Source organism: Syngnathoides biaculeatus, chromosome 16 (assembly GCF_019802595.1).
Source record: "Syngnathoides biaculeatus isolate LvHL_M chromosome 16, ASM1980259v1, whole genome shotgun sequence".
NCBI classification, from domain to species: domain Eukaryota; kingdom Metazoa; phylum Chordata; class Actinopteri; order Syngnathiformes; family Syngnathidae; genus Syngnathoides; species Syngnathoides biaculeatus.
In genome coordinates, this window is record NC_084655.1 from 23433199 (window position 1) to 23457233 (window position 24035).

The 24035-nt window shown below is 46.4% G+C and overlaps 1 protein-coding gene across 1 annotated transcript in view; it reads right to left on the reverse strand.

Annotated features, from left to right (window-relative positions):
* The window catches only part of LOC133514285 (protein sidekick-2-like), a 166743-nt gene that overhangs the window by 56490 nt on the left and 86218 nt on the right, over positions 1–24035 (reverse strand). Inside the window, 3 exon segments of the mRNA XM_061845836.1 lie at positions 3142–3289; positions 4130–4236; positions 7447–7609. Of these exon segments, the coding sequence (XP_061701820.1) occupies positions 3142–3289; positions 4130–4236; positions 7447–7609 (418 nt within the window).

Genomic DNA, 24035 nt, shown 5'->3' on the forward strand with positions numbered 1-24035 from the left:
CGCCGTTTCGGGTTGACGGTCTCGTGTGAGAGGAGCCCATTAAATGAGAGCCGACGCTAAGCACGCAGCCAGATTAGGCTCGACAAAACTGCCGGCATCTGCCCGATCGGCGCGGGATAAACAAACACAAAACGCGCACGCGCTGGCGTCCGCGCGTCTGCATATCAATGCGGCTTAACGCAAAGCGAGCAAAGCGCCGCCGAAATGGTGTCTGGTCTGCGGGCGTGATATTAAAAGTCCGGCCGGGCTCCCGCTCGCTCCCTCGACGGGGGCCAGTGAGCCCACTCGAGTGATGCGACTCAAATAAAAGTCCACCCGTTTTCTCAGCCGCTTATCCTCGCGAGGGTCGCGGGGAGTGCTGGAGCCTATACCTGCTGTGACCCTAAACTGGTTGCCAGCCAATCGCAGGCCACATGGAGACAAACAACTGGGCGCACTCACAATCACACCTACGGGCAATTTAGAGTGTCCAATTAATGTCGCATGTTTGTGGGACGTGGGAGGAAACCGGAGTGCCCACCCGGAGAAAAGCCACGCAGGCACGGGCAGAACATGCAAACTCCACACAGGCGGGGCCGGGATCGAGCCCGGGACCTCAGAACTGTGAGGACAATGCTTTCCAGCTGCGCCACCGTGCCACCTCAAAGAAAAGTCCATCCATACACCCATTTTCTTTGCCGCTTATCCTCACAAGGAGCTGTCAACGGGCAAGAGGCAGGGTACGCCCTGAACTGGTTGCCAGCCAATCGCAGGGCACAGGGAGACAGACAACTGGTCGCACTCGCAACCACACCTACGGGCAATTTAGAGTGTCCAATTAATGTCGCATGTTTTTGGGATGTTGGAGGAAACCGGAGTGCCCACCCGCAGAAAACCCACACAGGCATGGGGAGAACATGCAAAGACCACACAGGCGGGGCCGGGATCGAGCCCGGGACCTCAAACTGTGAGGCCAATGCTTTCCAGCTGAGGCACCGCACAGCCCCAAATAAAAGTCACTAAGTTAAAAAATATATATATATATTTTTGTTGTTCTCTATGAAGAGCAACAAATATTAGTGAGGTACTGAAGAGCGCAGCACGTCTCCATGTACAGTACATCAGTATGACTGCATTACACTGCCTCCTGGTGGCCGTGGTGTGCACACCAAACGGGGCAGCACAGAGTTCATTGATTTTAAACCAAAAAAAGGGTAAAAAAAAAACCAAAAAACAAACTGCCACACAAAATATTTCCGTTCCGTAAATTACTTATATTGTATCCTTGCGTTGTTTTGCTTATGAAAAGCGGAATTGTGACAATTTCATTCATTTCAAAGAAAAAAAAATGAAAATTGTAAAGTCGACAATATTTTTGAAATCCTGATAAAATTGTAATAATGGGTGTTTGCAACCAAAAAAAAAAAAACAAAAAAAAAAAAACCCACGACATGCTTAATTAGTTGGAATAATCTGTTTTCCAGGTTTCGGAGCAGCTGTTCAGGCTCAGAGTTGTCCCTCACTGTCGTCTCGCAGGCTAAGCCTTTCCCGGCGAAAAAACCCAAAATAAAGGAGAAGATGGCGTCACTGAAGCGAGCGCCCACCTGCTGCCGGATGAATAACGCATGAGGAGAGCCGAGAGTTGGCGCACTTTCCGATATTTGCGCGGACGGATAAACGAATCCCAGGCGATCGGCGGGAAAGATTCTTTGCGGGGGACTCGAAACCCGGAAACAAAACTTTCTCCTCGGAATATGTTGAATTCATTCAGGTGACATTAGCATTTTTTTTTTTTCCCCTCGTGGAATTTTGTTATTCTACTTTCTGAAAGTAAACAAAATAAATTGTGGCTATTTTGTATTATAGAGCATTTGTCAAAACTAACTTTTTAGTGTAAACCAGGGGTGTCAAATCCATTTTTCTAGCGGGCCACATTTCTGTTCCGGTTTCTCTGAGTGGGCCGTGATGACTTTGGAACAAAAATATTTAATCATCTCATCATATTTACATCAATTTATGAACTAGTTTTGCAATCAGAAATCAAGGGTAATGTGTTTTTCAACTATTCACGTTTGGTCACACAAAAATGCTTGCGATATTTCAACTTTATCATTTATGATATATGACAATTTGAAATTTTGGTACAGATTTTTCCAAGGATCGTGGAAATTGACACTCTAGATTTGGCTTTGCGGGCCACATAAAATCATGTGGCAGGCCAGATCGAGCCCCCGCACATTGAGTTTGACACCTGTGGTGTAAACCAAAAATGTCATTTATTTTTTTTAATATTACACATTTTTTTCCCCCACTTATTTTGCGAAGCCAATCTTGGAAACATGATTTTAAAAAATTCCAATTATTATTTTATTCTGGTCACACCACACATTGTAATTGTTTCTCTTGAGAATGTAATGAATTGTTCAACTCTCCACAGAACTGGCCCCCGGACCTTGAGTTTGACACCTGTGGTGTAAACAAAAAATTGTATTTATTTATTTTTTGTACACATTTTTCCCCCACTTATTTTGCGAAGCCAATCTTGGAAACATGATTTTAAAAAATTCCAATTATTATTTTATTCTGGTCACACCACACATTGTAATTGTTTGTCTTGAAATTATAATAAATCGTTTGACTCTCCACAGAACTGGCCCCCGGACCTTGAGTTTGACACCTGTGGTGTAAACAAATTCTTTTTTTTTTTTTTTTTTTTTAAATATGACACATTTTTCCCCCACTTATTTTGCGAAGCCAATCTTGGAAACATGATTTAAAAAAATTCCAATTATTATTTTATTCTGGTCACACCACACATTGTAATTGTTTGTCTTGAAATTGTAATAAACTCTCCATATTTTGTTTTTTTTGTTTTGAACATGAATAAATCTTACAAAATCCCAGCGGTGCCACGGCTGCGAGAGAGATGCAGAAATTCAGCGCGCAGGAACCCAGCGGAGGGTGAGCGCTGTCAGTCATGCGTAACGTCATTTGAGGCCCCTTTTGCCCAATTGCCTCTAATTGGTTCCCCCCGGCTGGCGGCTGCGCGCCGAGCCTTCAATCATCGCGCCTACACGGTCAATAGGTGCCGGCGGAACGACCCACTTCATCACCGCGCGACGCTCTTCCTCACAACGGACGGCGAACTCTCCGACGGCTTACATGCGTCCGCTGGAGGGGATCTTGCGTCCGTCGCGGAACCACGTGATCTGCGGCTTGGGGAAGCTGTGGATGCCCGGCGCGCGGATGAGGGCGCCGTCGCCCTGCGACACCCTCTGCGAGCGCTCGCCCTCCACGAAGCCGCTCATGTCTGACGCAAGTCACAAAGGGCGCAATCAGGGCAGGCATCGGCTGTTCGTATATGCGTGGGATCCATATAGAGCCGTCTCACAAAAAAAAAAATGCATATAATACGTATATATATATGGATAACGCGGATTAATCCAGTGTGTAGGTTTGGATGTACAGTAAATCCAATATGTACACCCTGCTAAAAAATTTCTATAGAACATTTCTAAAGAACTATAGAACTTTAGGACCCAAGTCCTGTAGAATTTCTATGAAAAATTCTATTCTTCTGTAGATTTTCTATAGAAAGGCAAAGTTCTCCACAAGTTGTTTTGTACAAATTCGAGAGAATTGTACAGATTTCTACAGAATTTCCATAGATCATTTTTAGCAGGGCATATACAGGGGTGTCAAACTCATTTTTCCCGCGGCCCACGTTGTAGTTCGGGTTTCCCTCAAAGGGCCGCTTTGACTGTGAAACAATAAAAATATTTCATTGTCTCACCATCAACTATTTACAAAGCGGTTTTGGAATCAGAAATCAAGGCTAACGTGTTTTTCAACTCTTTATAATTTGTAACACAAAGGTGCTTGTAATATCTCCACTTGATCATTTATGATATACGACAAATTTGAAATTTTGGTACAATTTTTTACAAGAATCACAGAAACGCAAACTCTAGATTTGGCTACGCGGGCCACATAAAACCATGTGGCGGGCCGGATCTGGCCCCTGAGCCTTGAGTTTGACACCTGTGATTTGATCAATCTATGTATAGATTTGATCATATGGTGTGCGCATACATTGTTAATATTTATGTGGTGTCTGCGCGCATTGTATGTTGCGTATTTTTGCACTTACAGGCGACCTTCACTTCCGTGCTGCACTGCATGATGGCCCCGACTCGATTGCGCACGATGCAGCGGTAGTGGCCGGCGTGGGACCGGTCCAGCGAGGGGATGAGATACCTACACGCACAGCAGAAGGCGAAACAATCCATCACGCGATTACGCCACGTCGCATATGACGGGGCGCCGCCCATCCGTCACCGTCGGCCCGACGCAGTTTGGCGCGGCGCCGCGATGATCCGCCGCATTCGCTACGTTCGGGGAATCCAGGGCACCCCGAGCAGACTCGTAAATATATGCAGCATATGCATTTTATAGCTAATACAGAGCAGTAATTTGACTACGTTGGAGGGTGGCATTTATGTCAACTGGGATGTGCGGAGCGCTTTGGTAACCTCGCAGCTGATTTAATCGTTTTTGCACCGACCGCCCCTGCCACTGTGAAATTAAAAAATGTTTTTGGGCCCACCCACTTGCAGGGTCGCCAAGCCGGCAACCCTTTCGGTGCGGTTCGGTGTGATGGGGGGCGTTTGATAACCGTAATTCCCGGGCTACAGAGCGCACCTGGTTACAAGCCTCACCGAGTACATTTGTAAAGGAAATACCATTTGGTACATAAAAGACGCAAGTGCCCACATTGAAACACGAGATATTTACAAAGAAAGACGGTACACAGAAAGAGTTTAACGCTAACGCTAGGCGCTAACGCGAGTGCTAAAGCTAGCGCCGCACTAAAGCTAGCACTAACACTAGTGCCGCGCTAATGCTAACAGTGTTGGTTAAAATAAAGCTTACTGGTAAAAAGTCACCGGAACACAACAGTAAAACGGCGGCAACACGCTAGCACATCGGTAACGCTAGCGCAGCGCTAACAGGCCCAGTAAAAGTCACTTTCTCAGCACATATATTCCACCGGTCTCATTCTTACCTTTTCCCCTCGAGTGCCCCCTTGCGGCCGTTAGAAAAAAAAATGCACAAATTAGCCGCATCACTGCGTAAACCGCAGGGTTGAAAGCGTGTGAAAAAATGTGCGGCTTGCGGACCGGAAATTACGGAAAAATTGATTCCAGTTGGCTTGTTTGATTGGGGTTGGGGAGGAATAAAAAGCAGAGGGCAGAGAGCCGGCGTGAGCGCACAGCCGAACGGCGAGATTCGGAAAACGATGGAGCAAGGGGAAAAGGTACGGCGTGCCAGGGGTGGCACCGAGGGCGAGGGCGAGGGCGAGGGCTTTGTGGCGCCAGCTAATTGCACGCTGCCACCTGACAGCCACGATCTGTGTTTTCATCGTGACACACAGCAGCCAATTAATTATTCACTGTGGGGGGGGAAGACAAAAAAAAAAAAAAAAAAATCAGACAACGAAAAAAAAAAAATTATTCTTGAATCAATAATTAAAAAGATTTCCTGTGAAGATAAAACTTCAGAATTGCAATCAGTTTGGTAATACCATTTTTTAGTGCAACATTAATCTTAATCTACTCGATACATAATTTCTATATTTCTTTATCACTGTCATATATTGTAAATTCATAATTCTTCAATAGATAAAGCAATTTAGCGTTATTTTCTACATAAATGTATGTCGATGACTTCGATTTCATGACGTGTGGCAGAAAAAGTCGAAATACGAGCCAAAGCCCGAGCCCGTGCATGCCACGTCGTATGTTCAGCGGCTTTAGAGATGTTTTGACGTTATTTTGTTTTTGTTTTTGTTTTTGTTTTTTTTTGGGGGGGGGGGGTGGAATTATTCATTCTTGTGAGCACAAACTGACAAAAGTAATCGAAAAACAAGCGTGCGCGTGTCCACGAGAACTTCTTTGCCAGTGAACCGTCGTACTGCTGACGGAGCAGCGCGGCACACCCACGCTCCCGCAATATAATTAAAAAAGAGAAAAGATGTCTTTTGTGATTGTTGTGGCGGGCGAGGAAAACATCTCATGCATGCTGAATGCGGCGAGAGACGCAAATCCGAACGCGTTTGACAATCCCCAGAACGGCAGATGCTGCGTCTCAGGGGCGGGAGGCAAACGAATACGTTCACGAGACATCAGCTGACAATCACAGCTATTAGTTACAATTAAGTAGGCAAATAATTATTTCTCGACGGGGAGGGGTGGGGAAAATGGCTCTTCCTTATTGCTATGATTAATATTTTCAGAAGGAAAACCATATATTTATGATTGTCATGTTCTAATTCAGGACACGGGAAATGTTTCCCTAAAGACAGACAGCATGATTACAAAAATTTTCTTGTCAAATTACTTTTTTTTTTTTAGATTAAAATACTATTTTTTTCCATTGCTAAAAGGTTTTCACATAAAAGTACAAATTAATAGTTGTAAGATTACATGATTATTCCTGTTAAAAATACATGTCTTTTCAAAAAAAAATTATTTTGTGTAGGTAATATAATATTTTCATCTAAAAATGAACATATTTTCATTCTGTTGAGATTTTTTTTTAATAAATGTTGCTTTATTATGTATGGTGTTCTCTTCAGGTAATTGTGGCAACATTAGAAATATTTTAATAAGAAATACACAGACACATGAAAAAAGTTTTCCTCAAGAGAGACATCATGATTACAAAATTTTTCTCGTGAAATTATATTACTTTTTGTTTTGGATTAAAATACAATTTTTTTCCATTGCTAAAAAGTTTTCACATCAAAGTACAAATTAATAGTTCTAAGATTACGTGCTTATTCCTGTAAAAATACATGTCCTTTCAAAAAATAAATTATTCTGTGGAGGAAATATAATATTTATTACATATTTTCATTCGGTTGAGATTTTTTTTTTCAATAAATGTTGCTTTATTGTGGTGTTCTCTTCAAGTAATTGTGATATCGTTAGAAATATTTTAATAAGAAAATTTCCTTTCACTCGAGTTGTTTTTTCTCCTATTATCAGAACCTTTCCTCATAAATATGACACATTCGCTCACATGAATATTCCAAATTGAAAATGATTTTCTACTCCGCCGAGGCTGCCCTTCAAAACCTTTCTGGACAGAATCTTCCGGCGTAGCGGTGGTCCGCTCCGGCGGCCTCAGTGTTACGTCTCTGCTTTTCGCAAATCAATTAATATTTAATCCCGCGCCATCTTTTCTCATCCATTTGAAAGCTCATGACGTGTGACATTTTTTTTTAAAACTACAATTTAATCGTCATAGTGTAGCTCATCGGAGATGCATAAATTGTTGGCGCGACGAATCTTCCGCGAAAATGGCGCTGCGGCAGGCCACGACGACGCCGAAAACTGGTTTACGGCGAGCTTCCTTCCTTCCTTCCTCCTTCCTTCCTTCCTTCCGTCGTGAAGCGTGGCTCACCTGTATTCCAAGGAAAAGCGCGTGAGCTCGCTGCCGTTGTAGATCCACTTGAACTCCAGAGGCCAGCTTCCCTCCGCCATGCAGGTGAGGACGAGGCGGTTGCCCTCCAGGTGAACCTGGATCTGAGGGGGCTCCATCTTGAAATAAGGCGGCACGTCATCTACTGGACACACAAAGCGGGCGCGGGGCAGCCGGTTTAGTAACCCCGACGCAATTCCGGCGGTTCTCGCGAAACGAGGTCTCTGACTCAGCCATTTCCATTTATTTTCCCCTCCCTTCGCTGCACTGATTGAGACCTTGAAGGTCAGCAGAGGAGCGCGCTGCCAAAAAGGCGCTCGGAATAAGTTGTTACTGCAAAATGAAAAAAAATAAAATAAAATAAACGCAGCTTATTCTTTTACCTCTAATGGGTATGTTCGGTCCAAAGAGGCAGCGGAGGGCAATTTGCCCACAGAAGAGGAAAGTGTAAATGAAGCACGTACGCACCAGGACTTTGGCATGAGGAAGCGGAAAAGCTGAGGAAATAATGAAAAAGTAGAACGGTGCTCAGTAGAGCGCGAGACCCATCGCCAAGGCTCAGCAATTCTAATTTGGATTAGCACCAAATGCTACACCATCATTTTGATACTCACTTGCGGCATATGCGTGAAATTTGTTGTGATACAGTCAGAAATGAGGTTGTATTAAAAGGTACTCGTACGTGCTGCAGTCTGGGCAAACAATCCGTCCAATCAGCCGTCCATTTTCGACACTATTCATCCCGTTCAGGCAAGCGCTTCCAGAAGTGGTTAGCACGTCTGGCTCGCGCTTACGAGATTTGGCGTTGGAATTGAATGTGAGTGTGGTCGGTCTGTTAAGTTCCCTGCGACAAAATATCGTTAACTAGCCATTAACTTTATTTTAATAGCCAGCTAACGAGATAACTAGATGGTGTTACATAGCGAGATAGCCAGACTATAGCTAGCTAGTTGCTAGCTATCGCTAAAGCAAAATCATTGCTAGATGTACTGTGTTTTGCCATCCCTCCATCCATCCATTATCTGAGCCGCTTATCTTCAAAAGGGTTGCCGGGAGTGCTGGCGCCAAACCCAAACATCTTCGCGCAGGAGGCGGGGCACACCCCGAACTAGATGCCACCCAATTGCAGGGCACATAGAAACAAACAACCATTCACACCTACGGGCCACGCGGGCACGGGGAGAACATGCAAACTCCACACAGGTGGGGCCGGGATTTGAACCCCGGTCCTGAGAATTGTGAGGCAGAGGCTCCAACCAGTTGTACACCAACCTGCATTCTTTTAATAACTAGCAACTGTAACGTGAAAACTAGAAAGGTATATATACAGACGGATAGCTAGATAATGAGAGAGAGCGTTAGCTAGCTTTGCGCATAGACAAGAGCTCACTAGTTAGGTAGCTGGACGGTTAGATGGATAAATATATTCGATGCGACCCTACTTAATCATGCTAAAAATATCCCCGGCGTGAGGAAAATGACGCCGCGGCCAAGCGAAGCGGCGTACGGACGGAATTGGAGTGGTCGGGGCTGCTTAGCAAAAAAAACCACACAAAAGTTTCCCTCTTAAAAGCTCTTCTTCTGACAGGATGACTTATGCGCAGTGCCTGCCGTTATTTATCTTTATAGTTCCCTAATGCAACCACATTATATGGCCCCCTTCCACACACACACACACACACACACGGGCAATCTTTAAGGTGAAGACAAAGCGCTTTCATTTCACTTGATGAAAAAGGCCTGATCAGACATATTGATCCGTCTGCTTCGCCGGCCACGGGCAACGCCGAGCCGATCGCGCCGGTGTTTGGTCATAAGGCGCTCGCGTGCGCTAATTAGACTCCGTACAAATAGCGCGCCAAGCAAGGCTCGGGGCCACGCATGGTCGCGGCCGCACACGGACCGACCCGTTGCCGATTGCTAGAAACCTCCCCTCGCCCTCTACCCACAAATAAGTCGGCACCTAAAGATTTATGGCGGCGAAGGCAGAAGACGACGCGGCGGAAATGGGGGTGCGAGAGGGCAGGCTCGTTGAGCCCGAACACCGGTACGGAAAATTGAACCTGATTGCAACTGTAAATAAGAATGAATGTTCAGCTCCGCGTGTCGCACCGGCAGTCATTCATGCACACAAATAGCCCCGAGCGCTCCCCAACAAAAAGCTGCCTTCTGTCCCCGTTCGTGCCCCAGAAAACTCACCACTCGCAAAATACGGACGTGACACAAAAGCCGCTTCCATGTTTATTCGCCTCTGCCGTTCGGTAGACCCCACCAAAACCGTTCTGTTCTAAATCCATCGAGATATGCGCGTGCTAACGTCGCCGAGAATTTTCCACTTTCTCCGTAGAGAAGGGCGAGCCGTCAGTCTAAAGTCCTGCTTTGCCTCTGATACTATGCAGCCGCCCCGTAAATTCCTGGGTCGACTTCAACTCCTATCCCAAGATGGCACCTCACGCGCAGGACCACGAGTCGGGAAATAGGCCGGAAAAAAGCCGTCGTGGGTAGTCAGCGTGCCGAGCTGTCCTATTGGTAACAAAGGGCTTTCCTCAGGGACGTCGCAAACAAGTCTTTGTGTGAGGTCACCGGTTAAAGTCCGGGTTCGGCATCCATAATGCAAGACAAAGAGCACCGGGACTCCAAAGACTTGGACTTTAATATCGGGAAACAGCAAACACTCCGTCTCCGGTTCAGTGACTCCATTACTCCCCGAGCTCTGCCCAGACATCTGCTGACCTCTCGAGCACGCTTGGCAGAAGTAGAATGTCGCACATCAGTGCCTGGGCCTTGTTCTCTTCGGGGAACCTCTAAAAAAATGAGGCCCGGATGGAAATTGCAAACCGTACATACAAATCGTACCAGCCCCACCGGAGATACCGAAGTCCAAAATATCCAGAATGTCAGCTGCGGTGGACTGATTAGTTTGGCAACTCGGGGGAGAAAAAGATGTCTCCTGGAGACGCCCCCGTGGTTCGGAGCCTAATGAGCAGGTAGTGGCAGAAAGCAGCTCAGTCTTCTCCGTCTGATGTCATTTGCAGTTTGTGCTCGTGCAACACTCGGCAAGGAGAGATCAGATAACGCTACAGCTCCTGCCAGCGGCTATCAAGTCCCTAGAATAAATCCCGCCAACCCTTAGCAGGATACGCACTTAACTGCCACACCATTAGGAAGCACAGCCGAACGAGATAGACGAGCTGGATCAAAAATACATCTTTGCCATGATAATATTATTGACACACGGAGATATTCCTTCAACAATTACATTTTTGCACTCGTGTGTAGCCCGACAAGACGTTTACATATGGTTGGGTTGCCCAACACGACCCCCTCAAAAAATTGCTTTTCGTCCGCAACACCGGTTTCATTAATCGACATAAATTCGAACATGTGAACATGTCTCGAGGATTGACGCCTGAAACTGAAACTGAAACGGAAGTTGTGGACATTCAGCCATTTCGGACAAGCTCCCGGGTTTGTACTTTGACTACAAAGCAGCTTCCCCAATTGAGCCCCAATCAGAAGGAGACAGATGGGCAACGGGAAGTTGCCAAAACATTTTGCCTGAGCCATCTAATGTGGACGGAAAATTATGTCAATGTTTGACAATCATTACAAGCTTTCAAACCTCGTGTGCGTGATAACAACACCACTCAAAAGAAATCTATATGTCAACTTCCTCAATCAATAACTTCTTGGGGTGAGAGGAAGTTCCGGCTTCTTACACTTGACCAAACCCTAGACAAGGACTTGGACCAATTGTGTCCTGATCAGAACCAGATGTGCGGCACTAAAATGCAAATCTTTTTTTTTTTTTTTTTTTTTTAATCTTCTCTCCACATAAAAAGTGGTCCACAGGGCCTCTCATCACGACTCGCAACTCGAACTTGGATTGTTTTTGTCAGTCGAGTAAAACACCGCCGGCCGGTGCAGTTCTTGACCATTCCAAACCGCACGCCGCAAGACGTCGGTTTATCTGAATTACGCAAAAATGCCACCACCAATCTCAACTTCCACATGCATTTTGTGAAAATCTGGATAAAACTGCGATGAGGGATTTTTGTCTTTGAGTCACGTCTCTCCACGTCGCTCGCTGCTCACTCGCTATTGATGCGTTTCCGTCGGCAAGCGCAAGGAAAGAACCACCAGATGCTATTTCGATTCCTTTTGTCATTTGACTCTTTGAGGATACACAGTGAGGGAAAACTTGTTGCAGTTTGTCAGATTTCTCATTCCAAGTGATCTGTTCAAGGTAGTTTCCCGCTGCATACAACACAACCATACAGAGGGGTTCAATATCTTGCCATTTACTTACTAATGCGAGCCCCCATTTTATAATCACCCAAAAGCCTTTCCTGACAAATTGAGCACATGCTAATCTTTGCAGTTACCTGATTCAGTCGCGTTTGCAGTTTTACGGTCCTGTCGGGCAACAAATAAAAGCCACACGATGGTAAATGATCAATGTCCGGGCAAACCGCGAGGTGCACTTGTGACCAGTCGCAACATCGGTGATGCAATCGATATAAATTGATAAAGATATAATGTAACACGCTCTGGATCCAAATATACTGGGCTCTAATCAGTTTTGCCCTCTCTCCTTCGTCGCACCATTTTATTGCCTCGGTGGACGGCCGACTTCCACGTCACCGTTACATATTTACTGGTCCGCGCGAGTAAACAACTGCCGCGGCTATTTTTTTTTTGCTTATGCAGATGCGGGCGGGTAGCGGAGCGCTCCGCAAACTATAAATGTGCCGGGTCCACTCTACTTGTTTCGACATTAGCACTGCAAATCTAAGATGTCAATTGCCTTTCAAGCTACGGAAAGAATTTGCTGTAGGTTGCGGGGTGCACGACGCTGACCTATATACGTGTTTTTAGACACGCAAGGGCAATAAAACGAAGCCGTGACTGTGTCAGCACAAAGACGACATTGTTTGGGCTCGAGACGATGAGGAAAACGGAATGGAAGGACTGTCACGTCTTTCGTTCGGGTGATGAATGAGAGGACGCCGGCTGGTTTGGCAGGTGCATGATGACCGCTTCGGGGTTGGAAACGCACGGAAGACCTCGCCCAACACGATGGAAATTCCCAACGCAACTGATGGAAGCCAACGGATACGCTCGAGCGAATCGGGAGTGGGAGGGGAAGCTTCCCAGGCCTCGGTGCGGCGCGGGCCAAAAGGAACACCCCCGCCGCACATTTGGCGTTAAGAATGGAAATCAGGACAGCGCAGACCTCCACCAAGGCATAACAATGCTAATTTGGATCCTCCTGCGTATGCCTGAAGTTGGCATTAAAATTCATGAACGGGAGGAGGAAAATATCCCCAATGTGGCTTTTGGCAAACTGCAAACGGGACTACTTGTGACTTTTTTTTTTTTTTTTTTTTGGGCTTTCTTCTGGCCACTATTCCATAAAAAAATGATTCAAGCGGTGCATGACTAATTGTTGTCCTGTGTGCAGATTCTCCCTCCTGAGCTGTGAATCGCTGCAGCTCATCCAAAGTTATCACACGCCTCTTGGATGCTTCTCTGATCCTTGCTCTCCTTGCCGGACCTCAGTTTAGGATGGCAGCCATTTTTTTTGGGGGGGGTAGGTTTGAAGTTGTGCTATTTCTATTTGTGGATGATGAATTGAACGGTGGGTAGAAGAGTGGTTGCCAGCCGCACAGTCCCGATATTTGGGGGTTTCTGTCTCGACTCGGTCTGTGGTTGTACAGGTTTTCTCTGGGTAGTCCAGTTTTGTCCCACATTCAAAAGGTATGGAAACTTCACTGAAGAATCTAAATTGCCCATAAATTTGAAGAGTTCCAAACAGCCAGCGACTGGTCCGAGCCTCTCGCTCAACGTTAGCCGGAATAGCCTCTCACTCACCGGCCATCCCAATGAAGATAGGTGCAGTCGGAAGTGGATAAACTGAACTCCGTGAGTGATTGTTCGCAGCTTGGGGTTTTTAAAAAAATGACCCATCGCAGCTTTAAACTGCACTGCAACTTCGTTGCTTTAGCTTCACGATGCTGTTTGTTCACCAATTTCCCCCAACAAACCTCCGAGAGCCTCACAGAAAAGCTGACACTAGATAATACAGACCTCAACTCATTTTATCGGTTGCATGGGATTTTATGAAGGAACATTGGAGTCTATAGCTGAATAGTCTTTTTTTTTTATCTATAAAAAAAATGAGAAAACCATTCCTGCGACTATTTTTGTTCAGCCAGGCCCTTTGCTGAGGATTCGCCGTTGACGTGGCTCCGATAAGCTGGCCTGTGCGTTTGCACACAAACGCAAACAACCGCATCGAATTTTGAAGGCAAGACAAACAGCGGCAGGGCCGCTTAGCGGTCCAAAAAAAAAAAAAGAAAGAAAGAAAAAAAAAAGCCCGTTGGGTTCCCCGTGGCTCCACACCGGCGCGCAAACACAGCACGGCATTCACGCTCTGCTTTTCGTCTTCCTCGACCGCCGCGGCACTCCTTCAGTGGGGGGCTGGCTGTTCGGTTTGCCGTCGGTTTAATCCTCATCGCACCTGTACCGGAGGAGCCCGCGGCATCACATTATCGCTTTCCACGCCAGCAGCTTTTGACTGAAATGATGCGACGAAGGCGGGCGGCCGCCAGTGCCTGGTGAATCATTGCCGGGTCTTCTTAAACTTTCTTGTTTATTGCTCTGATTTTTAACACAACTTTTTGTCTAGGGGCACCTTTCCAAATACTTTAATCCGACCCAAGTTAAAGGACATTCCTCTTAATCGTGAGTCGGGCTTGAACCCTCGAATCCCACTTCTGCAAGACACGGCACCTAATTCGGTCGCCACTTGTATTAGTACATTTCGAATGGCAAAATCGGGTAGTACAAAGTATTTCCGGTTCTATTTGTAGTACCCTAACCAGGGTTCGAAGCATGCTGACCTGATACCACTTGGGCGAGAAATGTTCAACACTTGTTTTTGTCGTTTCAGCTCAGAGGATGTTGGAATATTGTCCTCCAGAGTATCCAAACGCGAGAGCAGAAGTTTCCCGTTTTCTGTTGACCCAGATAAACTTTGTCTCCTGACCATCCATCCATCCATCCATCCATCCATCCATCCATCCATCCATCCATTTGCTGTGCTGCTTGCCCTCATTAGGGTCGCAGGTGACATCAGAAGTTCAGTCAAAATGCAAACATCTCCTGCCACCTTCTTTATCCGATTCCGATTTGTACCACTTTGGGTTCCACACATGGCCAGAGTTAATTCTTTTGTTTCTCGCTGAACTCGAGTTCAGTGAGCGAGAACGAGTTCTCGCCTATTTTGAAGCGTAACGGTCCAACCCAAAAATTCGCAAGGCCACAACCTCAAGGGCGTCCAGTTTCCATACATCCATTTTCTTTTGTGCCTCTGTTTCCGACTGACGACGGCCACCCTGGCCTGGTCAAACCGCTGATCATTGCAAGCAAAGTGAGCAATTTACAAACAACTGCGACGTTCCTGTATTCCAATCTAGGGTGGAAATGTTGTCTATAGAGTTCCACACATTTGACCCCTAATGATTACTCAGCTCAGCAACAACATCCTCACCAAAGGGCTTGTATGTTGTCTGTGGTCCCGCTCAATGGAGGGAAAGATGATTTGGGAGCCATAAATATAGGGGAAAGGGCGGGGCCACGATGGACTGCCACTTACACGGCGGCATGCAGATGCCGATCCACGGGCCATTTGGGAAAATGAACGTCAGGCCCGACAGAAGCTCTCCATCTTATTGCAATATTTCTCAGGGATACCGCTGCTTGTTTAGCTTCGGCTCTAACGGGTCACTTCACCTTGGCAGGTGGAGGACGGACCCTCACCTCGGCCGCCCCCTCCCATCGCCCCCGCGCACCTCTTGTTCTTTCTGTCTTTTCTCCTTTGTCCTCCTTTGTTATCCGTCGCGCCGTGTCCGAGCATTTCCCAGTGACGGGGCGTAAATCGAAGCGAGGCTGTTGTCACCGCGACAAGAGTGACGGAGCGTCCCGACCTTCAGACCCGCTCTCGGGTTCAGAGACGCGAACGAGGCTGTACGTACGTGCCCTCGAGTGCCAACCTTATTCTACATTCTAATGTGTGTTTTTGCTTGCCGCGCATTCGTACCGCCGCCCATAAGTGAGGCATTTAATCACCGTTTTGCAACGAAGGCCAAGGTCACTCCCGTGACTGTTGCGTGACCCCCATCGAGGGGGGCTCACCGTGACCTTTCTTGCATGTTCAAGTCCGATTGGAGAGGCCAAATTTAAGTACTAAATCCTCACGGTTGACATGATGCACATGAGGCTGGAGGTTATGCATCGAGGCTGCAAATTATGTTCATGTACATAAGGTCATCGGTTTATGGTGGAGTCCCATTCCTCCAACTGGGACGTAACACAATTCGCCGGACCGTAGTCGATCCCTAAACTATGCTAACGAGGTGGTCCGGTCATAATCACAGCAAACAACCCCTTCAATGGAAAGAAAGCCAATGACTTTTGCCAACGTATTCTTACACCGCGCCTCAAACTCGCTCACTACACAATTTGTATAACAATCTCTCATTGCTTTTGCGTGAAACTTAAAAATGTTTTCTACCTTTATTCCCACAACACGCCACAGCTACGTAAATGTCAGCTTGACAGATGCCACAGATACACCTACGGTGGCGAGACACATGTCGGTAATCCCACGAAAATGACTTTTTAACATTTGTATACACAGTTGGGTGTCTGGTGTGCCTGGCGGTGAAATTAGCCAGTGGCGGCTGTGTGCAAGCAGCTTTAATTAGCCGTCCGGACACTTGATCGGTGAAAATCTGCGCCGGAGGAAGTCCTACAAGGGCCGTTCCAATTTATGCCAAGATCTGATCTTCGGCACTTGATGTCACACAAAATGTTGGCATACCGCGTGAGCATGTCACAGGAATTGAGATGATCAAAGGATTATTGCTTTGACTTTGGCTTTAGGAGTGTGTTTAGCATTTGACGTTACATTTATTTTTTGAGGAGGAGTCTTCCAGGTCAAAAAGAAAGCTCTACTTAGATCTATCAGAAATTACAGTTGCACGTACTTTTTTTGATTTTAAATTTGACTTTTTTTTTTTTTTTTTTTACATTGTATGCCAGTCCGCCGTAATCACCTGTACAATTAATAAACCGAAATAAAGAAGTTTTGGTAAACGTTGGCTTTTCTTTTTGAAGTTTGTTTTGGAAACCTCATCTTCGACCTTCTCTGTGTCCTTCTCCTGCTTGTGTGGGCTTTCTTTGGGTACTTTGACTTACTCCCAACATTTCCCCCAAAATGAAATCAAACCCTCGAGAAAAGACTTCATTGCAGGGGCGATGATGGGATTTGATCTCAACTTGTCATGTTGGACTACACATTTTTATCATTTTTCTCCTTCCTAAAGCTGTGGTGTTGGGGGTCCAATTAGAACACCCGCTGAAGTTACCCCAAATTGCTTCCTTTCCTAATAAGGTGTTGAGCTGGCTGCATACTTCTGATGTCTCTTCTAAGGCAGCAGAACCACCCACACCCCCACCACCGCCCCCGGCTGGCTTCTAGCTGGGTTGAGCAGATCGCCACAGGTTTGTTGATGTGTCACTGATGCGATTAATTGAAGTGCGGCGTACGGCTTCTCTGATTCTCGCTGTGAGGTTTGTGTGTGCGCGTCTGCGTGCTGAGGTGCGCCAATCTGATGCGGCGGCAGCACAATTAGAGGCAGTATCATCCAGCAGACAAATGGAGATTTAATTAGAAGCCAAGACGGGAGCGCAAGGCCAGTCAATGGGCGGCAGATTAAATTATCTGGACACAAATTTCACCCAGCGGCACGATCAAAAACCCGCACGACGACGACGACGGCTTTTCCTGTTATGGAATTCTCCTCGCGCCTCACCTTCCGAGCATCTTCCTCAAACACCTTGGTGACGCAAAACAATCCTTCTGCTTCGAATTTTCTACGTCCGTCTCGGTTGGGGTGAGCTTCCGTGCCGGCTTTCATCATCTCCATCCACCTGGCTCGTGAGTCACCGGCAGCCGATTGTACGGCGCACCGAGGGACGCCTCCGGGATAGCGGCGGTGCCGCAATTAGCGCTCAGGGCTCTCGGGCAGAGAACACGAGGACTGCTGTTGATTAATGAGTGCTCAGACAGACCTTGATGTACACTTGCGAAACAGCAGTCAAACATCTGTAGCTGAGGATATCAGCACTTGTCCGGGGGAGGCAAGAATCAAGGCCGTCTTTGACGCAAACAATAGCAAATTGCTCCGATCGTTATCGACAGCTCGAGGCTGATTTTTGCTCAAATGTTGACGAGTGAGCTGCAAAATCCATCCAATCAATTTCCATATCCCTTGCCATCATTAGGATTGCTCGTGAGTGAGAGTCTTCCTGGGCTAACTTTGGGCGAGAAGTTTGGAACACACTCGACTGGTTGCAGGCCAATTACCACGCAAAAATGGACAAACATCCATTGCTACTCACTAGGACAATTTAGAATCTTGGATGAAACTAACGTGAATGTTTTTAGGAGGGTGGGAGGAAGCCAGAGTACCTGGGAAAAAAAAAAAAAAAAAAACTTGCAAGGACAGAAAGAAGATGCAAAGTCCACACAGTAAGAACCGAGATTAATGGGATGCGTTGTTGCGGTGGCCCAAAACAATAAATGCTCTTCAAATCGGAGATGACGCTGACGTTCATGCCCGTCCTCGAAACCTCAATGTCCACCAGAGAGCGGTCGGGTCGCCAGGGAGTCACGGAGACGTCACGACTGGGGGGGGGGGGAGTCTCCAACGAGTTCTCCGAGATTCAAATTTAAACCAAGGACCCCGTGCAGAAATCGCGGAGATGTCGCCCCGATGAAAGCGCAAGTCACATTTTCTACCTGAGCCGCCGCGACCAATCAACCGCGGCAGTCGCGGCGACATCTCCGCCAACCCTTTGGATTCGGAAGAGCGGGCCCGATTGTCGGTGTGCGTGTTCACCTAAAATCCCTTTGACGTTGTTTGAAACCGAATAAGAACTGCAAGAAAGCAGCAGCTAAACGTCTGCAAGTAAGAAATGGCGAATGAATAAAAAAAAGCTACGTTGGGAATTAGTGTCGGGAGCCGTGCTTTTCTTCAAGGCACGGGAAGGCTGGAAGTGGGCCTGGGTGAATTTAGAAAGTAGGGCAAAGACTAATGGAGGAAAATAAACAAACACGCTGAAATGTTAATTCCACAGGGCCTCAGGTCATTAGAGTTAATACCGCGTGCTATGCCATCTGCCGGGATTGTTTACACTAGGCGGGATAATGAGATCCTAATTAGTAGATGGTATAGTCGGGGAAACAATATTTCACACGCGCTGGGATGGAGATGATCCCCTTGCAAGGTTGTCAAGCCGACTGAGGATACGGCGCTTGCGGCCGCGTTCTTCATTGGCGCCGTGAACGTGGCTTGCGGTTGTCTCTTTAAGCCAGAACGCTTGGACTCAAAGTGCCACGTCCCGTCCGTTTTTCTCCTCCGCCAAATCCCTTTTGAACCTCCCGATTGGGGGGCTACCACTGGCATGCTAATGTCGTTTTTTTGTGTGTGTGTGTGTGTGTGTGTGTGTGTGCGTGCACTGTATCAGGGAGGCTGCCATTGTAATATATGCGCCAGCGAGGGCTGCTGATTTGTGATTCTTATCGGCGTGGCAGAGTGCACCGGCGCCCGAGCGGCGAGTGGCAAACGCAGGCGGTAAATGCTAATAGCGGAAAGCAGCTGACAGTGAGGAGGCGTATTATCTGCTTTTTATTACATTTACACAAGCCGACTGACTGCCTGCCTGCCCGCCTCAGCCCAGGTGCGAACGGCGAATCCGCCCTGACAGTGCGTTATTTACCTTTTTTTTTTTTTTTTTTTTTTTTTTTTTACACGGGACAGACGTCTCCTGTGATGCGCGTTATCCACTAAGCTGGCCGGGGAGGGGTGTGGTGGGGCGGGGGGCGTGAATGGGGTGTCTGCATACGGCTTTTAATAAGGCATCAGGAGAAGCGAGCAGCAGGAATGATTAGAATTGAGTCGAAGGTGTACTGTGTGTGTATTTAATACACAAACGGCAGAAGAATATGCAAACAGGAGGCCTATTTCGTCGTGATTAAAGAGCGGACGCCATCGGTGGCTTTTGACTGCAGTGGTGAGAAGTAACCGGCACAAATACATTTGATACTGCACTTGAGTAGACTATTCAGGTACCTGTACTGGATTTTTGTTCCTTTTCCGGTGACATTTCAGTTTTTACTTCCTCCCTGTTTGCAACGGATACCGCTGACCCGACTTCAGGATCGCTTTGCCATACGGCTGCCGTACACCGGACGTTGCGACCGAACTTGAAGTGTGTTTGGTTTGGCAATTGCGTCCATGAGTGGCCCGTCAATGGAAAGAGAGTAAGCCTCTCAAAAACAGCCACACCCTTGCACACGCCCACTTTCTTTCGAAACCCGCTTCCCCTAGAAGTGTAATGTGATAAAGTACAATAAAGTGTATGTAAAGCATCTGTATATCCAAATCTCTCGATGTGAGTCGGCAACTCTAATTTTTATGCGATGGTCTGGTGGCGTGCCGTCTCTGGGTCGAGGATGAGATCCTTCCCCAAGTGGAGGAGTTCAAGTATCTTAGATCCCAGATACAAGCGGCCGAAACGAGTTTCCTCCGCAGGGTGTCCGGGCTCTCCCTGAGAGAACGGGTGAGAAGCTCGGTCATCAGGGAGGGGCTCAGTGTCGAGCCGCTGCTCCTCCGCATTGAGAGTGTCCAGATGAGGTGGCCGGGGCGTCCGATTCGGATGCTTCCTAGACGCCTCCCCGGTGAGGCGTTCCGGGCACGTCCCGCTGGAAAGAGACCCCGAGCACGACCCAGGACACGCTGGAGAGACTATGCCTCTGGGCTGGCTTGGGAACGCCTCCGGAAGAGCTGGAAGAAGTGGCTGGGGAAAGGGAAGTCCGGGTATTCCTGCTGAAGCTACTTCCCCCGCGACCCGACCCGGAAAAGCCGTAGATCATGGATGGATGATCTGGTCCTATTGGGTTCGACTGCATCGTCCAGTCTGTGAGCGTTTCATCTGCTGGAATCCAACCGTTTATTGTCGCCAAGTCCATTTTTCAAGGGGTAGACCTGGACGAGTGCGTCGCTCATTTTGTGCAGCCAATTCGTCTAAACAAACAAACACTGTAATGACTCAAATATCCTGTAGACATCAGCAGTGCGTCACTTTAGCTTTACGATCAGCACAGCTTTTGAGTAGAAGATAAGATTCAGCGGTGAATCGAAGCTCGTCGATTATGAGGGGAGAGAAATGCCACAGAGTGCGTTTATTAATAGCTACACGCAGAGTATGTGTCACGGTAGGTAACAGAAAGTGGAGCGAATGTCGACAGCCTTGCGTTGAGTCAATGTCGTTCAGCGTCCTTCTCGTAGAGCAACTGTTTGTCCGTAAACAGCTTTCCAGTCTTTTTTGTTTTAGAGTTTGAGGTGTCGCAAAAGCAAAAATTATTTGTGTCACAATCACCGATGAGTTTCTTTTCACAACAAGCTTTATTTGATTGGGCTTTACATATTATATTCAGTTAGGTGCCGATATTATAGTCAAAATTTGAACGGTTTGTCAAATGGCTTTAAAAAAGGGCTTGCTTGGATTGAATAAGTTCAAAATGTGATGTGTAGTTTTTTTTTTTTGATATGTCTTTATACTTTATTGACATACTGACAAAAGCAGGTTGTACAAATGTTGTTGAAGACACCTGCGAACGGTTTCAAACTATGGGAAAAAGTCACAGGTGTCCAAGTAAAACGGAGGCAAAAGTGTTTCTCATCACCCGGACGGTCCCGCGGGAGCCGAGAGTCCTTGTTCCCAAAAGTCGGTCACGAGACCGCCCTCCCCCAAGCCGTTGCGGAGCGGCCCTCCGACCGTGACTTCGCCCTCCAACGAGTCCAACTCCGTGATGGGGTCAGAGTGAAGTCGCCCGCTACCTGCGTGTCCCTCAAGGTGACCGGAGAAGCCCGGATGAGAGGCGCGCAAACCGAAAGGATGCCAAATATTGATCGATAGGCAGGACGGAGCACACATCTACATCCCAGCACAATTTAGTCGTCAATACAGCTAATTGCAGGTTTTGGGAATGTTGGAGCAAGAGGAAACGCTGGGGAATTTCAAATTGGGATCAAACTTTGTTGCCATGTTCCACCCACATTGGACAGCGCAGGGGAAAAAAAAGATTTGCAGGATACCTGCTTCCAATCGTTGCTCATTTGAGCAATTTCTCTGACCTGAAAACAAACGACCTGTTCAATTTTATGCCTGGGTCATTGGTAGGCACGTCCACTCAATTCCGCTTTTCCAAGTTAAAGCGCTGCAACTAGCCGTTCAATGGCTGCTTCAAAACAAAATGGCCACCTTCCTTTTCAATTTCGGACATGCATCTATCTTTTTTTTGCTTCATTCTCTTATGATAACCTTGCCCACCAAATTTTTTTGTCAATTAGTGATTTTTGAAATGTTCGTTTTTTGCTTTCCAGTGTTAGAAATCTTGGATGGCACGTTCCTGAAAGTTAGCTTAACTCATCTGTTTAGCATACCTGCGTCTGATTGGAACACGTCTGGGCATATTTGGACAAACGCCATCAACATACGAGCGACAAAACCGGTCGCAAAATGACGGATATAATCCAAAACATTCCTGGTCACAGTCCTGTTCAAATCGTTCCAGACACGGACGGGGTCTTTGAAACTTTTTGGTTTGAGCTATCATTCGAGACACGCCCAACTAATTTCACGTCGATATGTGAAACATTTTCACCAGGACGCATGCAGGTGTAAAAATTGGTGACTTTTTAGTGATGCTGAGGCCCGAAAAAGTCCATTCGTTGCATGTATGAATAATAAAAATGATTTGATTCAAAGAGGGCCTTTGTACCGCTGATTACTGAGGGCCCTAATAATGAAATGCCGCCTCATAATAAAAAAGATACAAAAGCAATTTCTGTCCTGTGGGTCTCTAAAAAAAACAAACAAAAAAAAAACGATGCTCCTCGTTTGAGACTTTAAACATTGGCACCAACTCAAGCTGGCGCCAACAATGCTATCTAACGTGATGTTTTTCTAATTAACTTCTTAAGCCTGCTCTCCAGCTAACGTCGACTGTTTTTCCGCCGCGACGTTGGCAGCGTTTCCATTCGCTCGAGTCGAGGGGAGGAAGATTAAGAAGCCCAAAGCTCTCCGCGTCCATTCCAGAACTTTTCTAAGTACGTTAAAAAAAAAAGAAAGAAAGAAAGCCAAGGTTAGCTCTATTTTTGGAATCGCTCTTATAAATATGCACAAGCCCTTTTATATATTATATAATAAAAGAAATTACAAGCGTAGCAATTTTAGTGTCAGGTGTATCCCAGAGGTTATCGTTAGACATTACATAAATTTAAATACAGGAACTCCATCTTCCGTCAGGTTAATGTATTCAGCGCTATGTTATTGAAATGTCCCCGCTGCTTTTGCTGCTCCACTTAAGCGCAGTGGGGAATAAAAAAAAAAAAAAAGTAAAACAGAAAAAAAAAAGTCAATTGTTGGTAATTGACTGAACTTTCCACGCCTCCGAGGACCTCCAAAGCACGAGAATTTGACAGCTGCAATGCCTGCAATCAGCGGCTGAAATACGAGCAAGGGACGGGCGCCATTATGGCGGCGAGCGGCGGGGGGAGTCGTCGCCGAGGGCTCAATGCGGCCCTCCGCAAAACAAGTCCTCTGTTTTGCATCGCAAACGCTAACATCCCGCAAAACGAATATCGCTGAAAATGACAAGCTGGACGGGCTTGCCGGAGAGCAACGGAAGACCGACGTTCGTGTCTTTCCCCGCAACCCAATTCCACCACGTTGAATATGAGCCAGGCGTAAATACACATTCGCAGCTCCCCTGCCCCCAAAACGCATAATCCCTGGATAATCTTCATCTACAATATGAGCAATGCTAAATTGGTGGGAAAGACTCGCAAATGAACATATTTACATGGGTCCCATTAGCGAGACACTGAGGAAGATCTCGCTCGCTGCCGCCTTTTGAAGTGCCTGCAGGCACTTAAGCGGTTTTTTTTTTTTTTTTTTTTATGAGAAACACTTCCGATGCCAAGTAATGTGCTTTAATACACATATAACGCACTGGATTACCGCTCCGGATTTTAATAAATCGTCTGTTTTATTTATTACAGCTCTTTCAGCGTGGTGAGCAAACGACGTCTCATTGTCTTTTTTTTTTTTTTTTTTTTGCAATTTGCAGTGTGTGTACGGTATGAGTAGGAGCTGCCACGTCGCTTATGGACAATTGTTTGCATTTTTGAATAATAAATGCATTGTCCTTCATTATTCACTGGATTTTCTTTTTACTTGTTGAAATATTATTTTTAACCAAACATCAATTTTTACATCTTAATCAATATAATTAACTAAAAAAAAAATAATGTGTTTTTTTTTTCTTTCCAATTAAATTCAATATTCCTGATAAACCACATCTGGAAAAAATATGAAAAATGATATCTGACACTGAAAGCCATCTTTCGCTTATTTGGTTTTATTAATTACAA